At 42.8% G+C, this 8,965-nt stretch overlaps 1 protein-coding gene across 1 annotated transcript; it reads left to right on the forward strand.

Annotated features, from left to right (window-relative positions):
- The first annotated feature begins 1,359 nt into the window (after positions 1-1,359).
- On the forward strand, positions 1,360-1,953 carry LOC121445283 (TLE family member 5-like). Its single transcript, XM_041647327.1, has one exon. It carries the CDS (start codon positions 1,360-1,362, stop codon positions 1,951-1,953), a length of 594 nt encoding a protein of 197 aa, XP_041503261.1.
- The last annotated feature ends 7,012 nt before the right edge of the window (positions 1,954-8,965 follow it).

An 8,965-nucleotide genomic window follows, 5' to 3' on the forward strand; every position in this document is an offset into this window, starting at 1 on the left:
ATCCTCTATCATCTATGTATCTATCGATCTATTTTTCTATCATCTATTTTCTATTTATCATCTATATATCTCTATTTTTCTACCAATCTATTTATTTTATTTATCAGTTTATCAATATATACTTAAGCTACTTAGCCAAAGAAAGGTACTAAAGAGTCAAAAATAAGTAAGGGGAGAAATAGAATTTTGGGGAGATAACAGAGTTTTGACAATAGTTCCTAGATTTTTGGTTTTCTTCTGTCCTATACCAGGTGGCTCTTCTGATGTGAGACAGAAACTCTGATTTTTTTCTTCCAACAACATGCTTGTGTTTAGAGAAGGAAACAGCCACATTCCAACTCCAAAGTTATCTTTAATTTTTAATTGAATTGGGACTACAACTTTTCTGAGAAGTAAAGAGATATAGATGTTTAGGTAGTGGGATCTAATGTGACAGGTACCAGCACTCAGTCCCCTGAGTTTTCACTGGAATCAGAAAAGACCAGTGTGATGTGAGGGGTGGAAGTGGAGGCAGGGACTGCATGGGGCTGTATCTAGGGATGGAGTGGAGGCGGGGGACTGCATGGAGCTGTATCTAGGGATGGAGTGGAGGAGGGGACTGCATGGGGCTGTATCTAGGGATGGAGTGGAGGAGGGGACTGCATGGGGCTGTAACTAGGGATGGAGTGGAGGAGGGGGCTGCATGGGGCTGTATCTAGGGATGGAGTGGAGGAGGGGGCTGCATGGGGCTTTATCTAGGGATGGAGTGGAGGCAGGGACTGCATGGGGCTGTATCTAAGGATGGAGTGGAGGAGGGGGCTGCATGGGGCTGTATCTAGGGATGGAGTGGAGGAGGGGGCTGCATGGGGCTGTATCTAGGGATGGAGTGGAGGAGGGGACTGCATGGGGCTGTATCTAGGGATGGAGTGGAGGAGGGGACTGCATGGGGCTATATCTTTATTGGAAGCGTAGGGAGCCCAGCTAGGATCTTGTTTTTTGGCAAATGATTGACAGTTGTATCCAAAATGATAGTATTTGATAAGCCTTTCAGTCCAGGGATGTCCAGGAGATTAGTCAGTCCTGTCCAGTTAATCCCTAAAAGTGGTTTCCTAAGGAAGAAGATGGACAATGTTCCAGCTAAAGGCATGTCATCAGTCAAGGGCTCCAGGATCGTCCACATTGTCCCACGAATCTGAATACTTTTCACACCAGCTCCACAAAAAAATTGATCTCCAAATCAATCTCACAATTTTCTGCAAAACTAATCCAAAGGGGCCCCGGAGCTGCGGGACAAATTGCGGCCGCCCGGCGCCCCCCCCCCCCCGCAGCCGCCGGAACTGGGGGGCAGCCTGCCTCCCCCCCCCCACCGCAACTGACGTGATGTTTCCGCAAAGCCGGCACTCAGGCTCCTACCACCTCCCCCAGCAGCTCAAGTTCACCACCTCCGACTCCTGTGACCGCATCAAAGATGAGTTCCAGTTGCTGCAAGCACAGTACCACCGCCTCAAGCTGGAGTGTGACAAGCTGGCCAGCGAGAAATCAGAGATGCAGCAGCGGCATTACGTCATATACTATGAGATGTCCTATGGATTGAACATGGAGATGCATAAACAGGCTGAAATCGTGAAGAGGCTGAATGGGATTTGCGCCCAGGTTCTGCCCTGTTTGTCACAGGAGCATCAGCAACAGGTTCTGGGAGCTATCGAGAGAGCCAAGCAGGTCACGGTTCCTGAGCTGAACTCCATCATCCGACAGCAGCTCCAGGCTCACCAGCTGTCCCAGCTGCTGGCGCTGGCCCTGCCCCTGACACCGCTGCTCGTGGGGCTCCAGCCGCCATCACTCCCTGCAGTCAGCGCGGGCACCGGCCTGCTGTCTCTTTCGGCTCTGGGCTCTCAGGCACACCTCTCTAAGGAGGACAAGAATGGACATGATGGGGACACCCACCAGGAGGATGACGGCAAGAAGTCGGATTAGCTCCTGGGGAGGAGGGAGGGGGAGGGGGGACACAGGGGAGACAGGCACAGAGAGGGAGCAGTGTTCCTAGGGCCACACAACACAGAGCTCAGCCACTGCCCAAGCTTCCACCCCCAGTCCAGGTTCCAGCCGTCTTGCCCTGCACCCTGGACCTAGGGGACCTCAGACGGACACCCCAGGTTACAGAGGGCAGCAAGAAATCCCCCACCTGCGACATTTATCCGGGTCACCGCCACCAGTCGTGGCCCACAATGTACACAATGCAACTCTAGCTGCCCCTTTCCGCCCTGTGCGCCCCGAGTCCTCCCCGTGCCCCGGCTCTGCTTCCCCACACTGTACACTTGCTAGGTCCAGACCCCCCCCAACTCACCCAGTCCAGTTCCCTCGCCCACCAAGGAGGGGACAGAGGAAGTGACATGAAGACTAGGGACTGCAGTGGGGGTGGGCACCCACAAACCTCCCTTCCTCCCCTTTCCCAAATAAACATGAGGGTTCTGAATTTGGTTTGTTTATTTTTTTTTTTGCCCTAGTATTCTATAGCTTGTCTTCTAAGAAAGGGGATTTAAAGAAAGAAAAAGAGGAAAGAGATAAAAGACCGAAGCACCACGCATGTCTGTGTATATAGTTAGCTTTGGTGTGTCCTCTTGGTCTCCCCATGAAGGAGGATTGCTGTACTGAGGGTGGGGTCTAGCTGTGCCTTTAAAATAAAAACATGAAAAGGTTAAAAAAACTAATCTGAAGGGCCAGAATAATTTGTCTTTTGTTTACATTTTCAGTATAAACCTTAACATCATTGACTCTAAGGGGTTGCTGACCCACATTTACTTTTGAAAAAATGAAAATGCTGAGGTGGGCGTTTGTTCAGCACACAGCCAGTTCTATGATTTCTTGAACGAGTTTTTCTATAAATTGACAAATAAAGGGCCACATGTGCCTTACCATCTTATTTAGCCATTCTACCTTTTTGGTGTCTGGAAAATGAACCCAGGCAGGCAGATTACAGGCGTGTACCCCCAGGTGCACAGCTCGCCCCTTGTCCTCAAACAACACCAGCACATGACACAGGCAGCTAGCCTCAAAGCCACGGCTCAAGCAGCACCAGGCAAGAAGCCCAAGCGCCAGCAGCACCCAACTGAAGATCAGTCCAGGTAGCCAAAGGCATACACTGACAGCAGCAACATGAAGCTGTGGTCACTGCTTCATCCACACACCAGCTGCTAAGAGTCAAAGGGAATCAGGAGCTGTGAGGACACACCAGAGCGACCAGTTAACACCCTCACTCTGCAGGGCAGGCCCAAGCTCCCACTGCTTGGACCACCCACCAAAGTCCCAGCAGGTGCCGCAGAAGCAGCAAGCGTCCGAAGGCTCTGGCGGACTTGGACAACTTGGGCAGACCAGGCCGCGGGATATAGACACTCTGCAGTTCCTGGACAGGCTGCCGAAGACCAAGGCGGACCACAGGCCACCCTCCATGCACTACTGCAAGGTCTGCGGTGTCAGTTGCATAGGACCGCAGACCTATCGCGACCACCTGGAAGGACAGACGCGAATGATGAAGCTTAGATGACAGGTACACAGACAGTGGAGGTCCGTGAGGGGCCCATAGCCTTCACTGAGGCCTAGTTGCACACCAGGCTAGGGAAGCCTTTTTCCTCTGAGCCCACACCTCAGAGTTTCACCTACACCCGAGGCTCGGTCAGCACCCTGAGACCTCAATCAAGTAGGAAGCTCACACCAGTCACAACTCACACCCTTCAGGCCTGACCAACACAGGCCTTCGGGTCCTCATCTCCCATGCCTCCATGCAGTTCACTTCTCTCTGCTGAGGCAAAAGCGGCACTCCATACCCTTCCTGTCAGTACCCCTCTGAGGTGGACAGCAGGAGATCAATGGTCAATAGGGGTGGGAAATTGTATTGGACCCTGTTGACATCATAGCTGGTCTAACTTGAGACCCATACAGCAAGAGGAAGTTCATACCTGGCACTGCCTAGTGTGCCAGGAACCAGAAGCTGGATAGCCCAGAGACCCAGAATAGAAGAAAAAAAAAAACATGACTGGCAAAAAAAAGTCAATGAAATGATTCCTACCAATACTTTTCTGTACTTGTAGACTAACACCTGGCACAACTGTCCTCAGAGAGGTTTCATCCAGCAGCTGATAGAAACAAATGGAGAAATCCACAGCTAAATATTAGGCAGAGCTCAGGGAATCCTCTGGAAAGGGGAGAGGAAGGATTTATGAGCCAGAAGTTCAAGGACACTACAAGAACCGGCCCACAAAATCAACTAACCTAGGTTCATAGGGGTTCACAGAGACTGAAGTGACAATCAGGGAACCTGTATGGATCTGACCTAGGTCCTCTGCATTTATATTACAGTTATGTAACTTGGTCTTCTCATTAGACTTCGAAAAGTAGGAGTTGGGAATGTCTCTGACTCTTTTGCCTGCCCTTGGGACCCTTTTTCTCCTGCTAGATTGCCTCATCCTGCCTTAATATGAAGGGATATGTCTGGTCTTATTGTAACTTGTTATGTCATGTTTGGTTGATATCCCTAGAAGGTGTACTCTTTTCTTAAGGAAAACAGAGGAAGGGTGGATCTGGATGGGTGACTGGGAAAAAAGGAGGAAGAGGAAACTATATTCAGGATACAATATTTGAGAAAAATAAAAGTCAAAACTATTTTTAAAGGCAAAAAAAATGACATTATAGATCAAATGGACTTAACAGATATCTACAAAATGTTCCACAAAATACCAAAGAACACACATACTACTCAGCAACACACAAAAGCTTTTCTAAAATAGACATCTTAGAACACACATAAAAAGAATCTTTACAAATTCAAAAATATTGGAATCATTTTTATATCCTAGTTAACCATAAAAAATTAAAATTGACACCAACCAAGTCTCTAGTAAATACACAAACTCATGGAGATTAAACAATTCATTACTAAATGAACAAAATCAAAGACCCAAACAAATGTAACTCCAGTCACTTAATATTTGACAACAATGCCCAGAACCTATGCTGGAGGAAGGAAAGAATCTCCAACAAATGTTGCTAGGAAAACTGGATGCCTACATGCAAGAGAATGGCATTAGAGCTGTATTTATCACCTTGCACAAAAACTGACTCAAAATCTATCAATGACTTAAGCCTAAATCCTCAAATACTGAAACTGCTAAAAGACAGCAGAGGCAGTGCCCTGTATGATTAAGGTGTAGGAAGAAACTTCCTGAATAGGACTCCATTGACTCAAGAATTAAGGCCAACAATTGTCAAGTAGGACTTAATGAAACTAAAAAAAAAAAAAAAGAACAATGACCTAGAGGAAGGGAAAGCCCACAGAATGGGAGAGAATCTTTGCTGGCTATACACTTGATAAAGATTTAATATTCAAAATATACAAAGAACTTAAAAATTAAAGGGCCAAAAGAGTGACCCCTTTCAAAAATGGGCCTGGAGCCTGAATAGAAAGTTCTCAAAAACAAAACAAAGAAAGTTTAAAAAAAAAAAGACAAAGCAAAACAAATTGGCTAAGAAATATCTTTTTAAAAAAACACATCATGGATTGCAACTAGGGAAATGCAAGTCAAAGTAACTTTGAGATTTCATCTAACCAGAGTCAGAATGGCTAAGATCAGTGGAACAACTGGCCACAAATGCTGGAGAGGATGTAGGAAAAAGAGAAACCTCACTCGTTGGTAGATTGCAAACTTGGTCAGAAACTATGGAAATCAGGAGCAATATAGCTGCCCTTTGGTAGATTTCTATTTGCTTTTTGATAATTCTCCATCCAACAGGCTCTCCTGAACATGAGCTAAACAAAGATAACACCAGTAGGCATGCCTCTGGATAAGGAAAAGCCTAAAAGGCCTCAACCCTAAACAAAGAACTACAAGCAACTAAAGAATGCTGGAAGTAAGAGAAATCGTCTTCCCCAGGGAAGAGCACACCAAGGGGTTATCCAATCCCAAATGGTCAGTCCTGAAAACATACACACAAGTAATACTATAAGATTAAGTAGGCTCTATATAGGAATAAATGTATCTGTACATATATGCATGCAATAAGAGCTAGTGAAAAAAGAGCCTATGAATTTGACAGAGAGAGTGGAAGGATGTATGAGAGGATTTGAAGTATAGAAAGGAAAAAAGAGAAATTAAATTATATTATAATCTCAAAAAAATTAAAATTGAAAAATACATTTCTAGTAACCATATTTGATCTTTAAATCTTCTTTGCGTGATGTTACAAAACATATTCTAGCTCTATTGTGTTTTTTTGTGGTATACCATTTTTCATTTTCAACATATTTGTATCTTTGAAACTAAAGTTTATCTTATAGGTGCAGTGGTTGTGCTTTTCTTTTTAAAGTTCTTCCAGTCTTTCCCTCTTAACTAGATAATTTACTTGATTTTAATGTAATGCGTAACAAGTAGGAACTTTGACAATTTGCCATTCTTATGACTCATTTCTTAGACTTTGTCTCGGTTGTGCTAGATATTTCCTATCTTGCCAATTTACTAACCTTAACATTTCTTTCCATATGTAATTTGGGTTATTTTTTCCTTAGCAATTAGGCAATTTCTTACAAGAGTAAATTTATCATTGTTTTATTATTGCCATATGACTCAAATTTCAGTCTTGGATTTTCCCAGGGGAAAAAGTTATATTTACGCATAATCCTGTGAATGAATTTTTAGCAGTTAAGCACATACAAGCAAGAACTTGGCATAAATTTTTTTATCTATTCAACAACTGACTTTAACTAAACACACTATATATAATATATATGTATATATCTGTTGGAGGAAGGTCATTGGTTAAAAAAAATAAAGAAACTGCTTGGCTGGCCCTCATAGGTTAAAACATAGATGGGAGGAGTAAACAGAACAGAATGCTGGGAGGAAGAGGAAGTGAGCTCAGACTTGACAGCTCTGCTCTCTGGAGCAGAGACACAATGCTCCCCTCGCCCGGCCAGACACACGCAATGAAGCTCCTACCCAGGATGGACGTAGGCTAGAATCTTCCTGGTAAGCGCACCTAGCGGTGCTATGAAGATGATTAGAAATGGGCTAAATTAATATGTGAGAATTAGCCTAGAAGAGGCTAGACAGAAATGGGCCAAGCAGTGTTTAAAAGAATACAGTTTTCGTGTAATTATTTCTGGTAAAGCTAGCCGTGGGGGTGGCCGGGTGGCGGGACACAGCCCCGCCGCTCTTACTACAACATATATCTATGCCATGTATTACTATAAAATAAAATGTTTTAAAACCCTATTCTATTGCTGTGACAAGATACTATGGCCAACCAAAGCAACTCTTATAAAAGAAAGCATTTAATTGGGGGCTTGCTTAAAGTTTCAGAGGCTTAAATCTTTATCATTATGGCAGAGAGCATGGAAGTACACAAGCAGACACAGTATAGGAGAAATAACTGAAAGTTCTACACCCCGATCTCCCTGCAGGCAACAGGGAGAGAGATTGGATTTAGCATCAGATTTTGAGACCCCAGTGACACACTTCCTCCAACAAGGCCACACCTCCTAATCCTTCTAATCCCATCAAAGAATTCCACTCTTGGTGACTAAACATTCAAATATATGAATTATATATTCTTATTCAAATCACCACACCCTCTTTTCAGATATATTACTTAACAGAATCGTCATAGGGTTGTAGCCATATCCTGGTTGTTATCTATGTTATAATATTACAAAGTATTACTATTGAGGGAAAGTGAAGAAACTGCTCAAGGTATCTCTATTGTTTTTATAATTGCATATAAACCTTATTAGATAAATTGAAATTCCAATATGTAATCACTGGGTGTGATGGTTAGTGTTAGTTGTCAACTTGACAGAATCTGAAATCACCTGGGAAATGGGCATCTAGGCATGCCAGTGGGAGAATAGTTTGATTGTATTAATTGTTGTGGGAAAAAACATCTAAATTGTGGGGTGAGACTATTCCCTGGCAAGAGATCCTGGATTGTAAACAATGGAGAAAAGGAGCTGAGCACCAGTATGCATTGTTCCTGATTGTGGATGTGATATGACCATATGACCACTTTCTTCAAGATCCTACAGCTCTGACTTTACCACAATGAACTCTAATCTGAACTATGAGCCAGAAGGAACCATTCTCTCTTAAGTTGTTCTTGTCAGAATGTTTTTATCACAACTACAGAAAAAGAAACTAAGATGAGTTAGCCAGGAACTTTGATCTTAGAAAAAACAAGTTTTATGTTCACACAAATACTACATATTGATGTCCATAGAAAACATTTGTAACAATAAAAAACAAAAATAGTCCAGATACCTTCAGTGTATGAGTGGATAGAGAAACAGTGATACATCCACACCTTCAAACATAATCACATGATTTAAAATAATTACTAGTACAAGCATTAACTTAAACAGTAAGAAAGTTACGTTGAATAAAAAAGTCAGCTATTAAAGATTATGTAGCATATGATTCCTATCATAACATTCTCAAAATGATAGTTCTTGTGCTAGAGAACATATTAATGCCTACTAAGGATTAGTGGCAAGGTTCTTGTGAGAAGGCAGTAGATATGACTAGAAATTGGTAGCATGAGGAATCTCCATGGTAATAGGACTATTATACCTCATGGGGATGTATGCATGAAACTATTATACATCAGAAATCGCATAACAAACATATACAATTGAGTATAAATAAAACATAAAACTTAGGCATTAAGGTGGATTCATTGTATCTGTGCTAATATTGTTATTATGATGTTGTTCTATAGCTTTTCAAAATTCTTACAATTTAGAAGAAATGTAGCACCAGTAACTTCTTTTTACAGTGTTTTTAAACAGTGAGACTATTCAGTTATCTTGGAATAATTTTTCAACATGTAAGCCTTCAAAACATCAAGTTGATTCACATGTTAAAAAGACTAATCCTTAAAATTACTCCAGCACAAAACAAGATTTAATTAACAAGAAAGGTATTTGCTTTTGTTTTATTCTTAT

The sequence above is a fragment of the Microtus oregoni genome, unplaced genomic scaffold (assembly GCF_018167655.1).
Source record: "Microtus oregoni isolate MIOR12 unplaced genomic scaffold, Mior012 000171F_ref0000002, whole genome shotgun sequence".
NCBI lineage: Eukaryota > Metazoa > Chordata > Mammalia > Rodentia > Cricetidae > Microtus > Microtus oregoni.

What these genes read in the sequence shown, in the direction of transcription:
- LOC121445283 (XM_041647327.1), top strand. Translation starts at nt 1,360, where the DNA reads ATGTTTCCGCAAAGCCGGCACTCAGGCTCCTACCACCTCCCCCAGCAG.